Source organism: Myxine glutinosa, chromosome 1, assembly GCF_964187855.1.
Source record: "Myxine glutinosa chromosome 1, kmMyxGlut1.1, whole genome shotgun sequence".
In the NCBI taxonomy this organism is placed as follows: domain Eukaryota; kingdom Metazoa; phylum Chordata; class Myxini; order Myxiniformes; family Myxinidae; genus Myxine; species Myxine glutinosa.
Window position 1 is genome coordinate 153,386,145 of NC_136261.1, and position 27,232 is coordinate 153,413,376.

The 27,232-nt window shown below is 41.7% G+C and overlaps 2 protein-coding genes across 9 annotated transcripts in view; one reads left to right on the forward strand and one right to left on the reverse strand.

Annotated features, from left to right (window-relative positions):
• LOC137429957 (uncharacterized) overlaps nucleotides 1-10,920 on the reverse strand; it is a 47,171-nt gene extending 36,251 nt beyond the window's left edge. For 2 of the 5 annotated variants that reach the window (XM_078778681.1, XM_068120366.2), the window contains exons 1-7: nucleotides 10,842-10,913; nucleotides 4,769-4,844; nucleotides 4,277-4,303; nucleotides 1,931-1,964; nucleotides 1,589-1,705; nucleotides 1,341-1,394; nucleotides 721-843 (exon numbers count right to left, since the gene is read on the reverse strand). In XM_078778681.1, the coding sequence (XP_078634807.1) occupies nucleotides 721-843; nucleotides 1,341-1,394; nucleotides 1,589-1,705 (294 nt within the window). In that variant the 5' untranslated portion in view covers nucleotides 1,931-1,964; nucleotides 4,277-4,303; nucleotides 4,769-4,844; nucleotides 10,842-10,913. Of the gene's footprint in view, nucleotides 1-200; nucleotides 332-720; nucleotides 844-1,340; nucleotides 1,395-1,588; nucleotides 1,706-1,930; nucleotides 1,965-4,276; nucleotides 4,304-4,768; nucleotides 4,845-10,841 lie in introns of those variants that run through there. The other 3 variants (XM_068120375.2, XM_068120356.2, XM_068120384.2) reach the window with 2 other exon arrangements.
• Nucleotides 10,921-11,110: 190 nt separating this feature from the next.
• The window catches only part of LOC137429950 (G2/mitotic-specific cyclin-B3), a 118,480-nt gene continuing 102,358 nt past the window's right edge, over nucleotides 11,111-27,232 (forward strand). The window contains exons 1-2 of one of the 4 annotated variants that reach the window (XM_078778698.1): nucleotides 11,111-11,351; nucleotides 19,654-19,696. The gene's annotated coding sequence lies outside the window, so the exon portion shown is untranslated. Of the gene's footprint in view, nucleotides 11,352-16,616; nucleotides 16,686-19,653; nucleotides 19,697-27,232 lie in introns of those variants that run through there. The other 3 variants (XM_078778709.1, XM_078778703.1, XM_078778696.1) reach the window with 3 other exon arrangements.

The following is a 27,232-nucleotide window of genomic DNA, read 5'->3' on the forward strand; positions in this document are numbered from 1 at the left end:
ATAAGAGGCTAACACTAGTGCGATTTGTGTCCATGGCCCTTGTTGTAAATTAACAGAACGTCTTCATACACAAAGTAATATGGGTTCATTCTCTGAACGAGTGAGGATGGGATTTGTCAGGATTGAACGACATTTTCCAAGTGTTTGACGAGCTTGTGATTCTATCAAGGACTGAAGAAAGCGAAGAGGCTGTTGCCTGCCTTGCTGAAGGATGAGGGATGTCATGGCAGAGGGCAGAGTCATCGGATTCTCCAGAGAGTCAGAGAGATCATTGATGAAGATGCGGAATATGACGGGGCACAGAACACTGCCTTGGGGAACTCCAACCTTGATAGAGAGAGGATAATATGATCTGCTTTTACAATTTTCCAACTCTTCCTACTGTGCTTATTTCTCTACAACACACAAATATTACTCATTCTTATTGCTAGTATATTCAATGTAAAGCAGATCATAATCTCAATACATTTGATTAGCCTATTATCTTTCCTCCCTGAGCCCCTAGCTCATGGTGCCTTGAACGAAAGTTCAAATCCCACATAACATATGTATATATCGATTGTATACCAATGTCCTTGTCGCAAATGTAAAAACACACAATTGTCGACTGGCAACTATGCCCTTTATGTGATAAACAAGTGCAAGCTCCACTACGAGCCTTTGATTAATGATTTTTAAAAAAGTTCCAGTATATTTTTTGGTCTAACACAAAGATCCAACCTTGTTATGGGATCTCGAGTATGGCCACATAGGAAGCAAGCCAAGGACCAACCAGACACCAGCACCAGGCCTCAGAGGCCCAGCAAGTGCAGCAAGAAGTGGACCCAACTCTGGGCACCACGCCTGTATAAATATTACAATGAAAAGATTTGACAAAAAACAATACCATAAGCATAGGGACAATATAAAAGGTGAAAGATAAACGGCCATCTACATATACTATGCATGTAGAAAGGAATGTATGGGGAGTGGCGTGGAAAGGGATTCTTTTGAAGTTATGTGAGCAAGAGAAAAAACGAAGTCCTGAGCTTTTCACATATTTTATGCAATATGAATATAATATGTTGTCCATAGGACAAAGCACTCAACATAAAAAGGTCAATCAAGAGCAGATCAGAAAAGTTAAAGATAAAGGGTGGAAATAAATAAAAGGAAAATAAAAAATAGTGTAAAGGAGAAATATCCCAAGGAGGAAAACAAAGAAAAAGCATACAATTAAAAGAAAAAAAGGAACCTTGTAAGTGTGTCCAATGACCCATCATATACACAAATTGAAATATTTTCATTGAGCTCCATTTTCGTTAAATCCCACATCATTTTCATAAGTCCCGATTGCTCACCTCGGCCAAATCCCTTCCTTCATTTCCCATCCGATCCAAATTCACCACACCAAGCTGCGGGTACAAAATAAAAATTAAGTTCATAAAAGCTGACCTCAAACATTCACACACATGTTCATTTCAACAGCACATCTAATGCATGGAACTAACAGAATGTAGTGAAAAATAAACTACCTCGAGGCATTCATCAGTAAAACATGGTGAAAGAAAATGTTTCAACAAGTAGATCTTTTAAATTACCAACACACCTCCAACATGTCTGATCTTTCACCCTTGTCCACAAGACCAACATTACAGAGTTTCTGATTAGCACATGCCTCCTCAATTGGTGCCCGATCACTCTCATTCCATGAGCAACTGGACATCTAAAGATAGAAGATTATACAAATATAAATATATACATGTAATGCTTAGTCACTGCACATTCGGATTGTTTGAATTTTATAAAACGGCACAAAACACATCCAGGCAGACACAAACTGTACATAAAGATGTATAAATAAATAATATCAGTACAGTACTTAATAGCATTAAACTGTATACCTTTTACGCATCAAGCAATTACAATTATTAGGAAAAAAGGTACTCACCAAGCTCTTTACAATTACCCTCTCATGAGGGAGCCTAATGGGAAAAGTGAAAAATTGTACAAGATAAGCATCACACTGAATTTCAACACGACAACTATCTTACTATAAATTAATTCACCAAATATCCGTCTGTCCGTTCGAAGGAACCGCAAAAACGGCTAAACCGATCACAACGATATTTTGGGTGGGTAATCCTGGGACCCCCAGGAGTAAAATAGGCTATATTGTTTTTCCAATTTTTCCAATTTTCCCAAACACGATGGAATAATATTTACCGATATGAACAGTGATGTGGCTTTTATTGAAATTCTACAAATACTGTTTAGATTTGATGACAATTATGAACCTGCCGCAAATGCGGAAATGGACAGATGACGGCAATGTGCGGGTTTGATAATATCCAAATACAACCGTCATTCAATCGTAATGTTAGATCGTTAAACGTTAATCGTGTTAATCGTTTTGTTAAAGTATCAATTGATGATTGGAATTGAGTGAATACAATTGAGCAATAGATGCGAGCTTCTTCCTCATAGCGATTTCTGTCACTGCATCTGTTAAAGCTCGCTGAACAAGGACAGTTGCAATTGCCAAGGCCCCATAACTTTCCCACATGCTGCATCATGCTATGCGATCAGCAATCACTGCTGCAGCTCTCTCTTGTGCATCTTCCACCACATTAGCACCATGTTGTTTAGACATTGACTTTAAAATGTGGCCTTGAACATGCCCGTAATTGTATTCACCCAACCGTAAGGAACATCACATCAGGATTTAAATATTTGTTTATGTCATGAATGTTGTTAAAAGTTTATTTTTTATATTAATGCTATTTAATTTGTGATTGGAGTTATGCTGTTTGGAATGAAAAAAGAGATCAAGTTCAAGTAAGTGAATGACGAAATGCCGTGACGGTTTCTACTTTCTAAACGTGAATTCGCGGATCGCCATATGCAGATTCGCCAGTGACTGGGTATGGAACAAACGTATCCGTTTGTTTGCCAACGGGTACGTTTTTCATGGAAGTCCTTCACGAACTTGCTGTCCATGTCTGACGTGCGACTGAAGGTGCTACAGGAATGTGGAATTTATTGGTTTCATGCTTTTGCATTCACCGTTTCTGTATTGTCTGTTTGCTTCTGGCCTCCCACCCGTGCATAGCACGGGTACCTCACTGGTGTTATACTATGTTATATGCATATTAAGTGCTGATAATCTTAAAAGACAAATATAAATTGGTTCCTGCTTACATTTCTGACATCATCACACCATACAGTGCATACACCCCTCAATAACTCAACATTCTAACAACGAGGATCTCTTTGTATAGTTTCTCGCACTACGATGAAGACTTTTAGCGCCTGAGAATTATTCGGATCTACCTCTCCACCTTTAGGCATTCATCAGTAAAAGATGACCTAAAAAAAAAAAAGGTACACCGACTGTTGCCTTTTAAAATTACCACAGCTTCGCTGACTTTTTTGTAATCTCTCTTAAAACCTCGTCTTTTTACAGTTGCTTTTTCTTTAATTTCCACTTTTCTTAGCTCTTCTTTCTTTCTTGGCAAAGTTACTTGAGATATTGCTTCGAAATGAAAAGTGCTTGAGAAGAAATAGGATGAACAAGTACAGATACATTCAAAGTAGACCAGCCCCATGCCAAGTAAATAAATAACATCCTCCAGCACATGGCATTGCCAGGGCGCCTTCGGCAACCTTCTTGGATACCTGTCCAATTAAACATCACTGTCCATGCGTGGAGGGGTGTAATTTGAAGTGCCCCAATATATGCAAATGATAATTTGTATGTGCAAAATTTGGTGCTTTTATCACAAAGTGCACATTTGTTATGGAATATTGGACTATGCTGACGCACTATATATGGTAGAAGGTTACCAGAAACAAATAAAAAAACCAAGGATGGAAATGGGAGCTGACCACTTTACGTCGTGAAGTGCAGAAATGAGTGCAGAAACCTTTACATCATGAAGGGAGAATCATGGCTTGAGAGGCATAGCGAGGTGATTTCACAATCCTGGGCATCATTTTAATATGACACCGACTACTCAAATTCACTGGGTTTTATCCATTTGACCAAAAAAAATAAATCATTGTTCTTGCCCATAAAAAAGGAAGTTTATGTACTAAATAACGATTCATGTCCAGAAAATTCACGCGATGGTTGTGGCTTCACTAGATGAGTGCTGCTAAAGTAAGGCCTATGTGACAACATGATGGGATGCAATTCCAGTCAAATCCCAGCGTGTTTAAAAGTTTCGACCAGAGCCTTTGTCAACACGACAAATATATTGACTCTCAATATGCCTTCTGTTTCTTGAAAACATACCTGCATCCACCGACACCCAATTATTTTCTGATGAGGGGGAAAAAAAAGAGAAGAATTTGGAGGGGGGAGGGAGAGGGGATCATATATTTTGAAACAATTAAAGTATGGTTGTTGAAAATGTATTACACATTCCAAGCCAATGGTCATTCAGAGCAGTATTGTAGTTCATGGGGAGAGGCCTCAACTTCCAGAGCTAGTGATGCAAATAGGAAGTGTTAAAAGTCCACAGATCTTTAGGATACTGCACTCTGTAGCCTGAAGGACATAACACGAGTTTAAATGTTGGTGGGAAGCTTTACTAAAGGGTTGTGTTTAAACTTCATACGGTCATGCAGCATGCAGACACCTTTTGTTGACCATCAAGAACTGCAAATTAAAAGGCATGAAAATGTGTAAATAAGATAAGAGCTGTGGTGCTAGTGCACTGGTGGAAGGTAATTTCAATATTGAAAAAATCAAGTGAAAATTGGTCAAAGTACTAAGTTTACTCACCTGTTTGGATTTGCAGGAGTTGCTACCACCCTCTCTCCAACTCCAACGGTCTCCCACCCACCCTCCATGTTTTTAACTGAAACATATATGAATATGTCATTGGACATACCATTGGTGGAAAAAAAAAGGAACTGCAATCAATCAGTGCAAAAATAGAAAAAAAATAAAAATGTAATCGTGATGTCCACAACAATGTAAAAAAAACAAAAAACATCAACAGCAAACATATGGTGATAACTTGCACATGAAAACGTTTGACGAAATCTCCATTGAACCTTTAAAGGTTAAATTAATTTCAGAAGGAAGGTATTTATTGGATCTTACTTTAAAACCCACATTCAACAGTTCCTACTTTAGCACTGTCAAATGCTGTTCACAAATGCTTCATTCCAAAGGTTATTTTAAAGGCCAGAACGGATTTCAGTCGAAATAATTTTGTTGGAAAATTATCAACATCATTATTTCACATGCAGCCAGTGGCTGCTGGTTGCATCATTGCTGGGAGTGAGGCTGTGCTGCTGATGCAGAACCACGTGTTTCTAGTAAGCTGGTACTCATTTTGCTCACCTCAGATGCCAGGTTGAGTCAACTAACCTGGTGCTATTTAACGACACAACAGGGGCTCAAACTCAACACCTTAAAATCTTAAGGTTTGCCAGACCTTAACCGTTTAGCCAACAACAGGCTTTGTTGCAACATGTAAACTTTGTATCTCTCTCAAGTATTATATTCAGCCTTTTATGCTCCACCACTCTGGCCAAATTCCAACACTAATCTCGAAGGGGGCACTGCAGCAGCAGTGCTGCCATGCCTTGTTAATAATATACCCTGCAAAAAAAGAAACGCAAAACTGCAAAAAAAAAAAACGCAAAACTGCAAAAAAAAGAAACGCGAAAGTGATTTTGGATGGATATTTTATATATCATATAAATAATCAACAGATGGTAATCGATTGTTCAAAATTGGCACACATCATTCTCATTGACCCAGGTTCCATATGGCACACATGGAACAGTAGATTTTCAAGGTGAAGGTCATCTGTGCTCAATATCTTGTATGGCCACCATTAGAGTCCAAAACTGACTGGCATCGTCGTCCCATGGAAGCAATCGGATCCCGAATTGTGGCCTGGTGAATGTTCACCCACTCTGCCTGCAGTGCTTGTGCCAACTGTCGGAGGTTCTGTGGTTGTTGCTGACGTGCTCGCAGTCGTTGATCCAGTGCATCCCATAAATGTTCGATTGGGTGTAAATCTGGAGACCTGGAGGGCCATGGCAGGACCTGGATGTTGTGATTCCTCAAAAAGGCTGTTGTCAGTCTTTCCGTGTGAGGTCGGGCGTTGTCTTGTTGGAAAATGACGTTCGCATGTTGCATAATGGGAAGGACGTGTGGCCGAAGAATCTCATCCGTGAGTCGTGGCATGTTTTCGCTGTTCACTCGCTGAAAGATTGTGATGGCATGAAAATGAAAACCCAACGTTTTTATAGCCCAGCCAGTGATGTTGCACGTGCATGTCATGTTGGTGTGTTTCGGTGCCAGGCTCTCACGTGGTTGTTTTTTTGCGATTGTTCCATCTCTTCGCCAAATTTCTGCAGTACCTCATTCTTTCCACACAAATCAATTCCAATCCATGCAGAAATGACCAATTCATTTATGTTGTTAATTTCGTATGGATATCGGCAACACTCTGTCAGATATTTACGATTTTACTACTTTTGAGTTTCTTTTTTTGCAGGGTATATAACCAGTGGGTCAAATTAGCCCATACGTGTAGTGCAAAGCAGGATTAAGGAAGTGGTTCACTCTATCTGGCAGGCTATGATCGAGGAAGTACTTAATTTCAATTGAATTTAACATTTTGAATACTGTCGACTGCAGAGCATACATCAGACCATGAACCTGCAATATATTGGTATTATATTGGTCTCCTAGTGGCGGTGAACAGCTGTCTTGAAGACCTGGAGGGAAGAATGAAATTGAAGATAATGTGGAAGTTGAATCCACAGGCAGGGAAAAAGAGGAACAAATGAGTGGAGGTGAGCAGTGATCTTGGATTTAGGTAGTTTCACCATAAGGGTGTTGATGGTGGACCGTGTGCACCCTGCAGAAACCTGGGGTAGAGGTGGTGGGGGGGGAGAGGGCAAAGCACAGAAAGAGCAGAAGGTGCAAAACCAGAAAGGAGGCGGTACAAGACAGAGAGACAAGTGACCAGTCTGTGATAGTGAATTGATAGACCGATAGATTCAGCTTCATTGCGGGAGATTGCAATTATTTTGAAGACCTTGGTTTCCACGGCATCAAGCTGATGTGAGCAAGATGTGAGGCAGGGGAGCCAGCCCAGAGGGGAGCGCAGTATTCCATAAAGCTGCAAACAAAGGCCTTGTAGGTGGATAGTAGTTCAGGTGTACCAAGGAAGGACTTTGTGCAGCGAAGGATGCCCAGTCGGCGGCTGGCTTTGGAGGTCGACTTTGAAAGGTGGTTTTCTCAAGAAAGATCATGGCTGATAGTGAGACCAAGGAGTTTGAATGACTGAACTTACTCAAGAGAATTGTTAAGAAAGTAGGTCGGAGGGTTTGCCAGACGGTCCTTTCACAGAGAGATAGTGAGTGTGAGATTTGTCAGGATTGAAAGACATATTCCAAGTGTTTGATCATCTTGTGATTTTTACTTCTAGGAACAAGAGAGGGAAGATGCTGCAGTCTGCGTGTCTGAGGATGGGGGATGTCATGGCAGAGGGAGGAGTCATCAGCAAATAGATAAATAGGATTTTCCAGAGAGTCAGAGAGATCTTTGATGAAGATCAGAAATATGACTGGGCCCAGAACACTGCCTCGGGGCACTCCAACCTTGAGATGAAAGGATTCCATTGATTGAGTGCCACACGTTGGCTACAGGAATAGAGGAAGTCAGTAAGCCATGTGTGGAGTTGGCCTTGGAAGCTATAGGCAGGGCCGGCGCTACCATTAGGCCAACTAGGCAGCCGCCGAGAGCGCAGACATCGAAGGGGCGCATTATTGAACCTTAAAGGGTCACAGTTTTATACAAATTATTGTGTTAAGAAAAAACATAATAAAAGGAAAATATAATAGTTCATTGTTCATAATAGTGTAAGTGATTACTTTTGAGCATGCACGCTTTGTGGCATACGTCACATCCTGTTTAAAACGGACATAGCCCGCTCCCATGCGCCTTCTCCCATACGTCACATCCAGCATGTTCAAAACGCTGCCGCCATTATTTTCGTCGTTGGGCACATGGATTGATCATCGTCAGGAAAACGGGAGAATTAATAAATCGACGTTGGCAATTTTTTTGGGGAGGGGGGGGGGGGGGAGGGGATGCAAGTAGCTGGCCTTGCCTAGGGCGCAAAATAGTCTGGCGCCGGCCCTGGCTATAGGCAGCAAGTATGGAGGTTTAGGATGCCAGATGCCAGGAGGGATGCCAGACTGCGTCAAAGCATGAGATATATCCAGAGAGACGGCCTTGATGTCTGACATTGAGGGCCTCTATCCATTGTTGGCAGAGCAGGTTTTTAGGACACGCAAATGGATGCCGTCGGGTCCAATAGAATAGTCAGAGTCGAGGGTGAAATAACCTTCTCAGGTGCAAAAGACAGACTCCAGGAGCAGTCAGGTACGACAGGAAAGGATGGTATCAAGAGTGAGGGGTTGAGGACACAACATTTGGAAGCAAACACAGAATTAAGGCATTTGGCTTTCTTACGAATGGAGTCAGTCGTGGTGCCATTTGAAGAGAGGGAAGGGATGGAGGGGGAGCATATACCAGAGACCGCCTTAAGTTGCCAGAAAGACAGGTTAGAAAGTTCATTCTTGAGGTTGGACAGATGTTGTTTTCTGGCTCCCCTGAGAGTGTACACACACTTCTTGTGGACTTTTTGGAATGCACCGATATTGCCTTTGGTGAGATTCCAATTGGAGCAGAGGATGAGCAGGAGACATTTGCAGGGAAAGTTAGTCACCACCAAGTCCAGAAGGGAGAATTTCCCATTGCGAGAAATCCGGGTGGGAAAATACAAAGAAAAAAAAACAACCTTCAGTTTAGCTGTACTTTGGTAACATCGAACGCCGTCTCAACCAATCAAATTTGTCACTTACGTTCTCGGGGTAGGCGAACGTGGAGATTCTTCTTCTTCTTCGCATAAAGTGTTTCCAATAAAGTCCCACGTCCTTTTTCTCAAGACTGCTTCGGGTAAGGTGTTCTATGAATTCCCTAGTTTGTAATTTAATCCAGTTCCAGTAAATGAGGAATCGCTAATGATTAGTAGTTTGCAATAAGCATTGAACAGGTTACTGAAGTGAACGTGAATTATTTGTTACACTGCACAGGTTGGTCCGTATGTGTTGTTACCCCCAGTTAGCAAATCATCTTGTCAGTTTGCTGTAACGTGAATGACGGTGTGTGCTGCGACTTGTAACGGGTATGTACTCAAATTGCTGGAACACAACCAAAGAGTACCAATGAATCAGCCTCGTCACAACAATCATGAAAGCGTGCCATTTCGACACATTGCAGAAAATCTGACAACAGATCCATCAAGAACGGCACTCAGTAGAGAGCATACCTCCTCCTGGTTGGCCATATCACTCAATGGTGAAGAATCACCTTTAAAAATTCCACTAGCTGGATCCAGATCCGGATCTTCACCAAAATTGAATCGATTCTTCCTTGTGACACACAAAACCTGTCCAACAAGTTTCGTCCAAATCCATCCATAACTTTTTGAGATATCCTGCTATGTATCGTTTTTGGCCCAGTCTCCCAATGGTGAAGAAACACTTCAAAAATTAAATAATTCTCATATCCGAATCCATATTCAGATCATCACCAAAATCGAATCGAATCATACTTGTCAGACACGCAACCTCTCCACCAAGTATCGTCCAAATCCATCCATAACTTTTTGAGATATCCTGCTATGTATCGTTTTTGGCCCTATCTCCCAATGGTGAAGAATCACTTGAGAAATTAAATAATTCTCATATCCGAATCCATATTCAGATCTTCACCAAAATCGAATCGAATCATCCTTGTCAGACACGCAACCTCTCCAGCAAGTTTCGTCCAAATCCATCAATAACTTTTTGAGATATCCTGCTATGTATCGTTTTTGGCCCAAACTCCCAATGGTGAAGAATCACTTTAAAATTCCAGTAGCTGGATCCGGATCTTCACCAAAATCTAATCATTTCGCCCTTGTCAAATACGCTACATCTCTGCCAAATTTCGTCCGAATCCGTCCATAACTTTTTGAGATATCTTGTTCACAGACAAACAACCAAATATATTTATCAGAACCATCACAGGTCCCACTACCTTTTCCCCACCCCAATATGATTATTAGTAAATATCATTTAAAAAATTGATTTTCAACTTACCCTGCGCACATTTACAAGCCCCAGATACGACCTTCCCATCTTTGTTAAGAAGCACCTAAACCAGATACGTTGTCTCTCTCGGGGAAGTTTGCCTGGTACATCTGGCTCTCACATGAATCTAAGAGTTTATTATTATTATTATTATTATTATTATTATTATTTTTTTAGCTTTTAAATTTTTATTTAAATTTTATTTTTTGAGATATTTTGTTCACAAACGGACAGACAGACAGGGGTGAAAACATAACCTCCATCCACCTTTGGTGGTGGAGGTAAAAATGTCCACATCTTCCACCGATCAAGTGCACCCTTCATCATCCCAGGTGAGTCATTGCAGTGTCACCTGTGTGCTATCACCTTTATACATGACAAAAACGCAATTCCGCTATCTCAGGTGCAGGCACTCGCGCCGCCGGAACCCGTGACGACCCTGCGAGGTCCGGACCGCGCTGCTGACTCTGACTGGACCCTTCATTGTAACCAAGAGACCGCTAGCGCTGAGGGAACTCGTTAAATAAATCGCTCTTGGAAACCCAAGGACAACGATTTACACAACAGGACAAAAATCCATTAACCCCGCGTTCATCTTTCACCGTCTTGCGACAAAACATATTCCGGCAAATGAACCCGGTAATCGTCCAAGATTCATGCGTGGTAGGGAATAAACATGGCCTTACCTTCTTCAACCACGGCTTTTGACATTCACGATCACAACTGTTCGTGACTTCGTGATGGCGTCAGCCGTCCGTGTCACGTCACGTGCGTATACGCGTCATCATGGACGTTGTTGTTGTTTTACGTCCAAGGGTAATACCGTGACCAATATTCCGGAACGAAAGGAGACAAAATATTATTAAGAGCTGAAAAGATAAATATTATATGAGAGATTAAAAGAAAATATTTTCTTTTTTTTAAATACAACCAGAAATGTGTGGAGGAAATGCTCAGTGACCTCAGATGGAGTATGGAGAGGTCTGAAGGATAGAAGGAAGTACAACAGGCTTAATATACTGTTAAGAGTGAAGTTGAGCGAAGAGTCTTGATTTCGGCAGTTTAACCATAAGAGGGTTGCTGGCAGATCTTATGCGCTCTGAAGGAATGTTTGGGGGACAGAGCACAGACAGAGCTGGGGGAGCAAGGCCGGAGAGGAGTCAGTAGAAGACAGAAAGACCACCAACCTGCCTGCGGTGAGTGAGTGAGTGAGTGAAAGGCTCTCGGAGTTAGCTTCATCGCAGGAGATTCCAATGATTCTGAAAGCTTTGGTTTCAACAGCGTGAAGCAGAGCTAGGTGTGAGGCAGGAGCACCAGCCCAGAGGAGGGAACAGTATTCCATTGAGCTGCGGATGAAACCCTTGTATGTGGTGAGGCACTCAGGTGTGCCAAGGAAGGACTTTGCACGATGGAGGATGCCCAGTCGGCGACTTGCTTTGGAGGCCAGCTTGGAAATGTGGTTTTCCCAGGAAAGATCATGGCAGATAATGAGACCCAAAATCTTGAGTGACAGAACTTCTTCAAGAGGATTGTTGAGAAAGTAGATTGGAGGGTTTTCCAGACGGTCTTTTTGGAGAGACAAAGTGAGAGTGTTAGATTTGTCCAGAATGAAAGACATGCTCCACTTGTTTGACCAGTTTGTGATTTTATCCAGGTTTGCAGAGAGTGAAGAGGAGCAGCAGAGTGAGAGATGGAATGGCAGAGGGTGGAGTCTACAGCAAAAAGACAGAGAATAAACCTGGTGTTAATTCAGTGGCATGGCAGGGGTCGAAATCAGGACCCTTAGATCTCAAGCCAGCCACCTTAACCATTTCTCTGTAAGTCAGAAGAGGGCGCACGTAACACTTCAGGGAAGAGGTTTCGTTTAAAAAAGCCCTGAGTTGAAATAGACAATAGATAGATCTTGTCAGGAAGAGAGAAGGTGATTTCAGACCAAAGTACAAAAATATGAAAATTCCATGATCAGAGTGAAATAAATCACTGTCAGGATTTGAGCGGGCTTGTTAAGAAGCCTATCTTACTGGTCTCACTGAATGTAGAGGTGTAAAGTAATGATTGTTTGCCTCTCGTCACATTGTCTGGAACTGTGACATATGGGTTGTACCTCAAGGGATAGTCGGAGACGGACCAGTATTTCTCAAGCGCAGACTTAACATGATTTAGAATAATGCCAAGTAAAATAAGTTATTAGTTTCTCATCCCTGCCAGTGCCCACTTCCTTTTTGACAGCCACCTGCCTTTTTATTCCTCCACTGACGAAGTCGCCCGAGGCATTACGTCTTCGGGTTGTCTGTCCGTGCGTCCGTCCATGTATCTGTCCATTCATGCATCCATCCATCCGTTTGTGCATCTGTGATAGGTTTTCATTACCGCGATAACTGGAAAACTGCTGAAGGGATATAAGTCAAACTTGGAACAGTTTAATGTATAATGATGTAAAGATGACCTAATTAGATTTTGAGGTCAAGAGCTCACAGGTCAAATGTGAGACGTTCTGTTCGGTAAAAATCCTGTTGGTATTTATATGCATACTTGTTTTACCATTGTAGAACAATAGCACTTATTTATGTTCCATCCCCCCATTTTAGGTAAGCATAAGTATTGGAGCAAATGACTGACAGGTGTTTCTTGGTGCATTAATTGTTCACACATAACAGAGCTGTGAATGTCTAGTCTTGGTTTTAGCCTTTACTTTTGCTTTGGGAGTCTGCCTTTGGAGTCAGTAGACATAAACCAACACGAAGACCAGAGAACTGTCTATGAAAGAAAAGCAAGCAATTTGGAAGCTGAAAGAACAGAATAATTCAATTAGATCCAGAGCACAAAAATTGGGCAGAGGAAATACAACAATTTGGAATATCTTGAAAAAGAAAGAAACCACAAGTGTACTTGGCAATAGACAATGGCCAGGTCAGCCAAGGAAACAACTGCAGTTGATGACAGCAAAATCATCGGAGCTGTGAAGAAAAACCCTAAAACAACTGTCAGTGACATCACTGACAACCTCCAGAGTGCAGGGGTGAAAGTATTACAATCTACCATCCATAGAAGACTTGAACAGCAGAATTACATAGGCTACACCGCAAGATGCAAACAAATCTCTCATCAGCACCAAAAATAGAAAGGCCTGATTAGAATTAGCCAATAAGTACAGAGGTGAGCCAGTAGAGTTCTGGAACAAAATTTTATGGACAGATGAGACTGAGATGAACCTTTATCAAAGTGATGGAAAGGCAAAAGTGTGGAGAAAAGAAGGAGAACTGCATGCGATCCAAAGCATACTACCTCATCTGTGAAGCATGGAGGAGGTAATGTCATGGCTTGGGCTTGCCTGTCTGCATAGGGAACTGGCTCACTCATTTTTATTGATGATCTAACTAATGATAGCAGCAGCAGATTGAATTTGGAAGTGTACAGAGACATATTGTCTGCCTAGGTATAAGAAAATGCCTCCAAACGCATTGGGCGGCACTTCACAATGCAGCAAGACAATGACCCAAAACGCACTACCAACCCAATTAAGGAGTACATCAGGGGTAAAAAGTAGAAGGTTTTAGACTGACCAAGTCAATCTCCTTATTTAAATCCAATGGAGCATAAATTTCACTTGCTGAAGAGGAAACTAAAGTCAGAAACCCCCCAAAACAAACAACAACTGAAAATAAAAGGCTTAGCAAAACAACTCAGGAAGTTACCAAGAGTTTGGTGACGTCGAAGGGTCATAGGCTCGATGCAATTATTACATGCATGGGATATGCAATTAATTACTAACTATTATACGATTTTAATTTACTCTAAGTTAATCTGTTCCAACACTTATGCTTACCTAAAATGGAGGGATTGAACATAAAGTGTGCTATTGTTTTACAACGGTAAAATGTATATGCATATAAATACCAATAAATTAAAGCTGACCTTCTGTTCTGTAGTTTATTTTATGAGGGAAGGTGTTACTGCTCATGGCAATGGCATGCCGGAGAATAGCCCTGGGTGGCTTGGAGGAAGACACAAAATAACTAGAACGGGCACTCGGTAGAGCGCATACCTTCGCCGCAGCTACTGTTCTGTACTTGGTAAAAATACGATTTTGACCTTTTCGTGACCTTGACCTTGACCTTTGACCCGATTGCTCCCAAAATCTAATCAAATGTGTCCCGTATAATAACCAATCATCCCACCAAATTTCATGCAATTCGGTTGAATACTTTTTGAGTTATGCGAATAACATACACACACACACACAGACATACAAATAAATACACAGCGATCAAAACATAACCTTCCGCTTTTGCGAAGGTAATAAAGCTTCCATTGGTGTTTTATCGTCACAAACAATCATTATATGAAAAAAAAAAATTGAAGGAATCATTACGGGCCCCGATAAGGTCCTGGCCCCGGGGTGATTACCCCCTCCCTGATGAAGAGGGCAATACTATTAGGCCCATCAATCAAGCCTACACAATGGTTGCAAACTTATGCCTGTTTGTCCTTGCTCTATCATTTTTAAAAGCTGAGCATCAATAAAAGCCTGGTGTTGGTTTAGCGGTTAGGGTGCAGGCTTGGGATCCTAGGATCCTGGGTTCGAATCCTGGTCGATTGCCGAATTAACGCCAGGGGGGTTGACTCAGCCTGTCATACCTTCTGAGGTCATCAAATTGAGCACCAGCTTGCTGGGATGAATGATCATGGTGTGTACCCCGATTTAGAATAGGTACACTGTATCCCTGCAATAGGTACACTGTATCCCTGCACATCGTAAGAGGTGACCAAGGGTTGGCGTCAGGAAGGGCATCCAGCCATAAAAATCATTGCCTCAAACAGGGAACCATGATTGTCATGGGGCCCGCAAGGCTAACCCCTGCTCCAGCTGGGAAAATGGCCTTAAAACGATCATTCATTCAGTGTCAATAAAAGATCAAGCAGCACATAACACTACCTGTGCCACCGAAGGTGAATGGAGCATGGAGGTTATTATGTTTTTACCATGGTTATCTGTCTGGCTGTCTGTCTGTGAACAGGATATCTCAAAAGGTTGTGGACGGATTCAGACGAAATTTGGTGGAGAGGTTGATTATGTGATAAGTACGAAATGATTAGATTTTGGTGAAAATCCGGCTCTGTATCTGGATCGGAGCATTTTAAAGTGATTCTTATACCCATTGAGAGATATAGGGCTAAAACCGATATATAGCACGATTTCTCAAAACGTTATGAACGGATTCGGCCAAAACTTGGTGGACCGGTTGGGTTTTTGACAAGGACCAATTGATTAGATTTTGGTGAAGATCCGAATCCGCATCCAGATTTAGAGGAGTTTTTAAATTTTCTAAGTGATGTTTCACCATTGAGTGACAGAGCCAAAAATGTTATTTCAAAAAGTTGTTGATGAGTTATGACAAAACTTGGTGGACGAGTTGGGTAGGTCTCAGACTCAAGAACAAGCCGATTCAATTTTGGTTCAGGTCCGAATCCAGATCCGACCTATCAGTGGGATACAAAACATAAAACTGTTCAACCTGGCGGAGGTATGTGCTCGATGGGAGTGCTGTTCTAGTTTTTATTTTTAAAAGTCTTTGGTATTTTAAAGTCTTAAATAAGCACCCCTTTTGACCAAAATTCTCACGGTGCTGATTTGAAACAAACGCTATTGCATGTTGTGAAGTAATACGTAAAAGAAAAAACATGTTTTAGGGCTGCACACTTTTATTTAAAAAAAGGTTTTAAGCCTTTTTTTTCATTAAAAAAAAATTAAGTAAAATTTGATAGATAAAAATGTACCAGAAAAGAGAACCGTGGGTCACATTTCAGCTCTCGATAAAAAATATAAAAAATAACCACCTTTAGAGGCCATTTTTAAGAGGCCAATAACCACCTCGATGACGTATGGAAATGAACGGCTCAAAGATTTGAAACGGGACAAACAAATAAAGTTCAGATGAAGTCAAATAAAAGTCTGTAATAAATATCAGATTGACCATAAGTAAGATAAGGAAAATGATAGATTGAGAATGAGAGATTTCTTCTTCTATATTTTGTGGCGTTTGCAGAGCAGCGCGGCTCTATACACGCCACTGAACTGAACATAACTGGGGTGAAAAGAGGAGCCTATGGGAGATCTATAAAACTATATGGGTGAGAAAGAGAGATAAATGAGTAACTTCAAAATAAACAAAATAAACAAACCTTCTCTACGTGATGGCGTAATGCACAACGATTTCGTATAGCGTAATGACGTAATATGTCTGTACTGTACTGTACAATCATTGTTGTGTATATCAATTCGATATACTCGTGCGAAGTTTCGTACTTATCATTATGCAAGCAAGCAAATTAAAAAGTATGTAAATCCATTGAAAAGTGCAAACGGATAAAACTTTCCAATGCGGAAGAACGATCACAGTTGCATTCCCATTGGTCAGGACGGATGTGACGGCAGCCAATAGAAGCAGCGTTCCTAGGCGGAGTTTTGGTTTGAACAGATCATCTTCAAGTTCAACGTGGGTGCGATTCGCGAATGTGACCAGTTACTTGTAAGTAGAACTCCGGGTTTGAAAGTTTCAAGTTTGTTTAGCTCGCTCGTACCTCTATATCTCAGTTTTGATTGTTTACAGTACAAAGCGAGACGTAGTCTTCATGATTTGATAAGTTCGTTGTTAAACTTTTTTCCCATTGCTTTCGGCATGGGTGCATTTCATTCGTACTGTATTGTGTAATGGAGCTGCACTTCGTGTGAACTTCCTTTGTATTTAAACCAATTATTGAGGATCGGGGTTCGGGAGGGTTGAAGTTTTTGTGGGGATCGGGAGGTTGTGAGGAAGGATTTTCGTTCTGCGTTATTTGAGCACGTATGAACATTTAAGTTTAACTCGCTTGAGCGGAAAATAAAATATTAATTACAAGCAATTGTGCATTTCGTAACTATTTTAACTACTGTAGCGCCAAACCGACTATCGATATGAAAAGTGGTCTCACTGCGCAAGGTGGGTATCATGACCGAAAGAGATCAATTAAATGTTGTGCGGTGTGTGTGATGCGTCTTAACAATTACTAAAGGGAAATTGACCGGAAACTTTTCTATCCTTTTATACCGGTACTCATTTGCTATACGCCTATAGGCAACCTGCAATGCAGACAACCTGTGCCCTGACACATATTTGTATCGTTATCCTCACTAAAGACAAAACCAGTGGAGGTTAACCCTGATGTTATTAACCAATAACTTCAACATAGCATTGGAATCGGGACAGGTACCAGAGGATTGCAGGGTAACAAATGTAATCATCGATATTTGAGAAGATCTAGGAAGGGAGTTGGGAACTATATGCCAGTTGAGACTGAGAGGTAGAAGCAGAAACAAAGTTTTAAATTGGAGTTGGATAGAAATCTTACCTAGAAAGGTAGCGTAGGTATTGATGAGTGGTTGGATACTTGATGCAAGTGTAAGGGTCTCACCAAAAGTGAATGTTCTGCTTGTGTTGGTTAATCCCTCACCCTACAACCCTGCTTCCTCCCCCCCCCCCACCCCCTCCCAAAAAACCCCCAAAAATGATCCAATAGAAAAGAAAATATATATTCTAATATTCTTTATATTTTGCCTTTATATTTTGCCTTTATATTCTAATATTCTTTATCTTTATATTTTGCCATGTTGTGTATAAAACACCCTGGTGATGTCTCTGTGCTTGCCCCAATGCCCCACTGTGCTCATCCCCATTTCTCCACCTCCCACATAACTCGGTGAATCAAAGTTGTTAAACGGTTACATTTAATTATATATGGTGTTATTAATTTAGATGATCAAGATGTAGCATTTAATTAATTGAGATGTCCCACCTCCTCCTTGTGTAACTACCATTTTGCTGATTGCAGGTACTGTATTTGGAAAATGCGCGTGCACTGCTTGGCATAAGGAAATGTCCTGTACGTCCTGTCTTCCATCAAAATACCTACAATCTGCAACCTCCTTTATAATCGACTTGCTATCCCCATGCTTTTTTGAAAGAAAAAATAAAACGTGGCGATACTGTAATCGGCTCTGTCCATCACGCTATCTCCTGAACAGTTGGGTATTGTTCTAGTTACCTCTGCCACCGCAGGTGGATGGAGGTTATGTTTTCACCCCTGTCGGTCTGTTTGTGAACAAGATATTTCAAATTTTAAAGTGATTCTTCACCATCGGGAGATAGGGCCCAAAACAATATGTAGCAGGCTATCTCAAAAAGTTATGGACCGATTTGGACAAAACTTGGTGTGGAGGTTGGGTGTGTGACAAGGAAGAATCAATTTAATTTTGGTGAAGATCTGAATATGATTGCAGATACGAGAATTATATAATTAAGTGATTCTTCACCATTGGGAGATAAGGCCAAAAGCGATATATAACCAGATATCTCCAAAAGTGGTAGACGGATTTGGATGAAACTTGGTGGAGAGGTTGGGTGTGTGACGAGGAAGAATTGGTTCCATTTTGGTGAAGATCTGGATCTGGCTAGTATAATTTTAAAAGTGGTTCTTCACCATTGGGAGATGGGGCCAAAAACGATACATAGCAGGATATCTCAAAAAGTTATGGATGGATTTGGACGAATTTTGGTGTACAAGTTGGGTGTGTGACGAGGACGAATCTATTCGATTCTGGTGAAGATCTGAATATGGATTCGGATACGAGTTATTTAATTTTTAAGCGATTCTTCACCATTGAGATATCGGGCGAAAAGCGATTATATAACATGATATTAAAAAAGTTATGGACGAGTTATGACTAAACTTGGTGGATGAGTTGGTTAGGTGACAAGAACAAGCCGATTAGATTTTGGTTCAGGTCCGTATCCAGATCCGGCCTATCGGAGGGATACAAAATGTAAACTGCTCAGCCTGGTGGAGGTATGCGCTCTACCGAGTGCTGTTCTAGTTTGTGATTTGAATGTTGCTGTTTGGAATGAAAATATAGACTGAGTTTAAAGGAGAATGAGGAAATGACCTGAGGGTTCGCCATTTGCAGTTTCACCATTGACTGTGGGAGAGCCTATGGGAGATTATTTCAGCGTCACGATAGAAGCCTTCAGCTGCAGTTTTTTATTTATATTTATCTATTTTTATTTTTTTATTTTTGCCCATGTCCATGAACCGGCTGTCCATGCCTGACATTTGACTGAAGGTGGCAGAAGAATGGGAAATTTATTGGTTCATGATTTAGCATTTGCCGTTTTTGTATTGTCTGTTTGCATTCGGCCTCCCACCTGTGCAGAGCACGCTTGTCTTTGCTTGCCAGTGCATGCTATGCTTGTCATTTATAAAAGTATACAGGGAGGTTTTTTTTTTGCCTACATGCTAAAATGTGTTGGTTGAGATAGTTCAGTTGTCTGAGATTTCAAATTAATTTTAGCAGCTGAGGCAGAACTCTCCTTTTTACTATTGCTCAAGATTAATATGATCAGACTTTGGAATAATCTACTATATAAGAGATTGTCTGTCTTTCTGTGTCGCCATTTTTCTCAGAGTCGGCTGAACGGATCTTCGTCAAACTTTCAGAGGTTCATCGGTGAGTGCCTGGGAGTGTTTTAGGCAAAAAAAAAAAAAAAACATTTGAAAAAAAAAAGTTCGTTCGGTATTACAATTTCCTTTTTTAAACCTGGGCAACAGAGGTTAAAGCATTCTTTGCACAGGTAAATTTTTTCTCCTTCTCATCCCTCCTCTCCCAAAACGGAGGGGGCTGTCAAAGCCACCCCTTCCTCCCCCCCAAAAGATGTATATGTAGTATATCTTTCCCCTCCCTCACCCCTCACCTCACACCCCTCTCCCATTCCACTCACTACCTCACCCCTCCCTCTCCTGCCTCCTTCCTCCCCACCCGGAAACGCCGGGTACTCCTGCTAGTTCTTTATAAGACTTAAAAAAACAAGACTTTGGATGGGTGTGTTACTGGCCATGCTATAGTCAGCATTTGTTTGGCTTTTGAAATTTAAAAAAAATAAATACAATCGTGCGGGTTGATGGTAGAGCTAAATAAAAAGGGCAGCAAATTTACAGACTACCAAAGGAGTAAGTTGGAGGTATACACAAGGAGAAATGACACAAAAACGAGCAACAATGGCATGAGGAACAAAATCTAGAGCAATCAGTTCTTGAAGAAGAATTTGTGAATGAGCATTTTGAATGCTGAATTGAAGAGGAATAGACAACAGGCAGGGAGACAATTTCATAATCTGGGACAAAAGGGGACCAATGAGTACAAGTGGGCAACTCGGTCTGCTATAAGATCGTTTCTTGAGGATCATGTATGACCTGAGGTGCCTTGGAGTGGGCAAGAGGAACAAGGTTAATTGAAAGCTCATATAAAATAGAGCCCATCAAATTATTCCCCAAGTGGGAATCTCTTCCTGCCTTCAACCATCCCGCCCATTCTCATGATGAAAGAGACGACTCCCCACCCCTCCACCCCTCCACCCCTTCCACCGCCCCTTTTTTAATCTACCAAATTGTGTATCAGTAATGGTATTGCTACAAATGCAAACTTGTTCATATAACTAACATGGATTTGCGCGCTCTGCGTTCCTCACCACACGTCGTTGCAGAGGCATAGTCATCTATGACAATGCCTACTTTCTCTGGGAATGAGGGAATGAGGGGAAGGGAGGAATGGTGAGTGTGGGGTGGTGGTGGTGTTGGTTGTGGTTGTGGTGATGGTGATGGTGGACCAGGCATTGTGGGGGAATGTTTGAGGGGGGGATGGGATGAATTGTGATTGGGGGAGGGAGGGGGGCATGGTGGGGGGAGTTCAGCCGATTATATTTTGTGCTCTGACTGAATATATACTGTAAATCAAAAGTCAGAACCCCGACATGCATAAATAAAAAGGAACTGAGCACAAATTTATATTTATTTTAAATTATCAGTTAGAGCTGGTTAGAGTTGGAGCAAGTCAACACAAATTTATCAAAAATTTGAATGGAAAGTCGAACTACCAGCCTGACAGAGCAGAGGTGGCCCCAAAACACAGCTTAGCTTGGTCTATTAATTGTGAAAGTAAAAAAAAAAAAATTAACCCTGATAAATCCAGGTACATAAAAATTGTGTTTTCGGTTAGCTACGTACAAAATGTTTTTTTTTTCGGTTAGCTTTTAACCAGTTAGTACTGGTTGTACAATTTTAACCAGTTAGTACAACCAGAACTAACTGGTTAACAACCAGTTAGTACTGGTTGCCCTGCCGTCCCACCGTGAGCGCTGGCAGGGTGTACTTCAAACTAAGCTTAATATATATATATATATATATATATATATATATATATATATATATATATATATATATACACACACATTATATATATATATAGTATATATATATATATACTGATATATACTGAAAAAACTGATATATATATATATATATATATATATATATATATATATATATATATATATATATATATATATATATATATATAGATACATACTGATATATATATATATATATATATATATATATATATATATATATATATATATATATATAGATACATACTGATATAGATACATACTGATATATAGATACATACTGATATATAGATATATACTGATATATAGATATATACTGATATATAGATATATACTGATATATAGATATATACTGATATATATATATATATATATATACTGATTCATTTTCCGCTTTTCCGACATTTTCCGCTTCCGGTCCGGTCTGGAGAGGACGCTGGCGTTACTTGTTCGCCGCTTCTCCGACTGGGCCATTGTACATAGTTTGCTTTTCTGGTGGTCGTGGCGGATTTTTGACCGTTGGGTCTGCCCTCTGCTCGGTCCCGGCTCTGCTCCTGGCTTCGCCTGCCCGGCTCCTCCACTGTTTCCTCAGGCCCGCTCCCGTTGTTTGCGGCGGTGGCTGTTTGCCGCTGTGGTCTTGATTAGCGGCTGCAGTCGTTTGCCGCTGCGTTTGCCGCTTTGCCTCCTCGACCTTGGCCTCGTACTCGTCCCTTCGCTCCTGCCTGGCATGGCTCTGAGGTACTCCGCCGCAAGGCTTCTTCTGCTCAATACCCGCTCCACCCCATCATGCATCTCTGCCATCAAATCAAATGGACTCCTCCGACGACCCAGGTACATTCACCGTGGCTCCGGTCGTAAGTTTGTTTATTTGCAATCAGGTCACTCCATCCCCATCCTTTGGTCGGCTCAGCGCACTCTCACTCTTCGTCCCAGCGCACCTGGTCACAGCAACGCACACGATCGCACCTCCTGCCTACGAACCCTGGCTAAATCACCTGAATTCATCCCTGCTGTTCAAAACAACATCAAGCTCACCCTGTTCAACACCCGGTCCCTCAACAACAAATGCCTCATCCTGAACGAATACATCCTGGATAACAAACTGGACTTTCTCTGTCTCACCGAAACCTGGCAACAACCTCTGGACTACTACACACTTAACCTCACCACACCCAATGGATATTCCTACGTCAATAAACCACGCTCGGAGGGCCGAGGTGGTGGAATTGCCATTATCCACCGTCAAGACATCAAGACCAACCTCATCTCCATCTCATCTGCACCATCATTTGAACACCTGGCTTTAAAACTCTCTGGTCGCACGCAGTCAGTCATGGCTGTCGTCTACCGCCCTCCCAAACCACACCCATCATTCCTGTCTGACTTCTCCTACTTTCTGACCCAGCTATGTTCCCTCTCCCCCTCAATCCTCCTCCTTGGTGATTTCAATATCCACATGGACTCCACTGACTCCACAATAACCACTGACTTCACTGATTTACTCACCTGCTTTAACCTCACTCAACATGTCGACTTTCCTACCCATATCCGTGGTCACATTTTGGATCTTGTCTGCTCCACTGGATTAAATTTGCACCATCTCTATGGCTCCGACCTCACCCTCTCTGACGACTTAGCCATCACTCTGACCATCAACATCCCCGCCCCAACACCAAGGCATTATCGCACAATCAACTTCCGTAAGCTAAACGCTCTTTCACCCTACCTCATTCTCATCCACCCTCTCTGAAAAAATGTCCACTTCTCCCTTCATTGACCTCCACACCCCTTCCGACCTCACTGACTACTACAACCACACTCTCTCCTCCTGCCTTGACCAGCTTGTGCCTGTAAAAACCAAAACAGTTTCTTTCACCCATTCTGCTCCCTGGTTTACCCCTGAACTCCACCTGATGAAAACTCGTGCTCGCCAACTTGAAAGACTCCGCAATAAAACGGGTCTCACAGTTCACTCCCAAGCCTACAAGGACCACCTACAACACTACAAAGATGCCCTCTCCCGCGCCCGCTCTGCCTACTACTCTCAAATTATCCACTCTGGCTCCGGAAACCCAAAAGCACTCTTCTCGACAATAAACAAACTCCTCCGCCCCCTGAACACCACCACCCAGTCATTCACAGTAGACAACTGCATCTCCTTCCTCTCTTTCTTCCAACGCAAAATTGACAACATCTACAACAGCTTGACCACCGCCGCACCCGCTCCCCCTCCAACCACCTGCCCCCCCTTGTCCTGCCATCCCCTGTCTCGGTTCTCCCCAATCTCCCCTACTGACCTCTCTGAACTCCTCATAGGAATGAAAACTGCCACCTGCACTCTTGACCCCATCCCCTTCAGCTTTGTCAAAGCCTCCCTCCCTGCTCTCTCTCCACTTATCATTGCAACAATAAACTCCTCCCTGTCTACAGGCATCGTCCCACCTTCCCTCAAAATTGCTGCTGTTACCCCCATTCTAAAAAAACCTGGCCTAAACCCTGACACCCTAAACAACTTCAGACCCATCTCCAACCTACCCTTTCTGTCAAAAGTTTTGGAACGCGCTGTAGCCACTCAACTCAAACATAATCTCTCTGCAATAACCTGTATGAAACATTCCAATCCGGATTCCGGACCAACCACAGTACTGAAACTGCTCTCCTCAAAATCACCAACGACCTTCTCCTCTCCTCTGACGCTGGCAACCTCAACATTCTCGTCCTCCTCGACCTCAGCGCTGCCTTTGACACCATCGATCACACTATCCTCCTCACCCGACTTGAATCCACCTTTAACGTTACCGGCACTGCCCGCTCTTGGATTAAATCATACCTCTCTGACAGATGCCAGTTCATCTCCATCAATAACTGCAAATCCCCCACTGCTCCCCTCCCCCAAGGTGTCCCCCAAGGTTCAGTTCTTGGCCCCCCTCCTCTTCATCCTTTACCTGTCCCCGCTCGGTCACTTAATCCGCTGTCATGGTCTCCAATTCCACTGCTTCGCCGATGACATCCAGCTTTTCATCTCCACCAAGTCCGTCTCCACCGACACCCACTCTATCCTGACAAACTGCATCACTGAAATAAAATCCTGGCTTCAAATCAACTTCCTCAAGCTTAACTGTGATAAATCTGAAATAATCATCATTGGCCAAAAACGCTCACAAAATCCACCCATAACTTTGCCCTCAACATCGACGGTATCCCAGTATCCACCTCCCCTCACATCCGGAATCTTGGCGTCATCTTTGACCAAACCCTTTCCTTCGACGAATACACTAAACAGATCACAAAGTCAGCCTTCTTTCACCTGAAAAAACATTGCCCGTCTCCGCTCATCCCTCTCCTCCACGGCTGCAGAAACCCTCATCCACGCCTTCATCACCTCCCGTCTGGACTACTGCAATAGCCTCCTCTATGGTTCACCCTCAAAAATCACCAATAAACTCCAATACATTCAGAACTCCGCTGCCCGTCTACTCACCCATTCCCGGACCCGTGACCACATCACCCCCGTCCTTTACAAGCTTCACTGGCTCCCCATCCCCCAGAGAATCCAGTACAAAAGCCTCCTCTTGACATACAAAGCCCTCCATAACCTGGCCCCATCCTACCTGGCTGACCTCCTCTCCAGACACACTCCCACCCGCAACCTCCGCTCTGCTGGTACCAACCTCCTGACCCCCTCCATCCGGACCAAATTCAGATCCTGGGGGGACAGGCCTTCTCCATCGCTGCTCCCACCCTCTGGAACTCACTACCTCACACCATCAGAGACTCCTCCTCACTCACCACATTCAAAACATCACTAAAGACCCACCTGTTCAACACTGCATTCAACATTCAACCCACAGCATTTAACCCCTGACTATCTCTTCTCCTTCTCCCTCCTTTTGCTTTAAATATTTCCCTATTGATTCTTGTCTTTTTGCAATTGTTGTTTTCATGTATTGTTATGCATTATGTTTGCCACTCTGTCAAAGCGCCTTTGGGCTTCTGGAAAAGCGCTATACAAAATAAATGAATTATTATTATTATATATATATATATATATATATATATATATATATATATATATATATATATATATATATATATATATATATATATATATATATATATATATATACTGATATATATATATATATATATATATACTGATATATATATATATATATATACTGATATATATATATATATATACTGATATATATATATATATACTGATATATATATATATATATACTGATATATATATATATATACTGATATATATATATATATACTGATATATATATATATATATATATACTGATATATATATATATATATATATACTGATATATATATATATATATATATACTGATATATATATATATATATATACTGATATATATATATATATACTGATATATATATATATATATATACTGATATATATATATATATATACTGATATATATATATATATATACTGATATATATATATATATACTGATATATATATATATATACTGATATATATATATATATACTGATATATATATATATATATATACTGATATATATATATATATACTGATATATATATATATATATATATACTGATATATATATATATATATATATATATATATATATATATATATATATATATATATATATATATATTGTTGTGGATATGAGGATTGTGTTTTTTATTGTGTTTTTTTTATTATTGCTTTATTCTGGACCCTCCTGCCTCCAGTTCTGTGTATAAAGGTCAAAGGGCGTTCCCGTAGTTAATTCCATAAAACATACACGAAGGACACCATATATCCCTGTTCAGTCGTTATATCCTTATTATGTGTATTAGTGTAAGGCTGTGTCTTCCATTAATTGACACTCCATTGCACTGCATTAAATAAAGTAGATCCCTCCGACATGGCATCTTCAAAGTGCCAGGTTTGCCAGGTTTGCTGCAATTGCCAACTGCATTTGGGTGGTTTTCTTCGTTCGCCATTGCTGCCCTTTGGCTGGGGCTAGCTCGAATCGCCCCAAAACCACCATTGGCCACGAGGTAAGGTCGGGGAAGAAGGGCGTGTCTCCACCTCGTCATAGAGGGGAGGAGTGAACCAGCCCTTGCCGACCAACCCAGAACGAGGGGTTGGCTTTAGAGGGCGGAGAAAGAACGTTTGGGGGAGGTTCGCAAAAGGGTCAAGGGTGGGGCTTATATAACCCGAGGAAGACGCCCCCAGAGAGAGTGGAGGAGGGAGGAGATCAGAACACAGACAAGCCTGAAGAGAGTCCTGGAGTTTGTGAGAGAGGGAGAGAGAACCCGTCATGCCAGACCCCCCCACCAGCAGCGTTGGCTCCACCAAGCAGCTCCGACCCGTTACCCCGCGCACACGACAGGATCGGTGGCATCGGCGGCCGTCGAGGTCCAGCCCGACGTCCCGTGCGGGATCAAGCTCCAGCCAGCTCCGTGCCTTCCTCCCCCTCCAGCCACCCACCTCCTGTCATTCCTGCCTGCAATTTCCTCATTCGTGTACGTGAGTTTGTTCTGTTTGTCTTGTCCCTGGGTTAATTAAGACTGTAGGTAAGCTAGCATTGCACTGTCTCCTTGATTCCTTCTGTCTTTATTTTATTATCTTTCCTTCTTCCTTGGTTTCTTTGGTCCTGTACATAGTAATAAATTATATTCGTATTGCAAAACCTTTTTGTCTTCTTCTTCTCCTTCACATCCGTGTCGCTTTTGTCTTTTCCATATTGAATATCTGTGGCGCGATTTTGGCCAACGTTCAGGAATCGGGTTAGTCGGGGT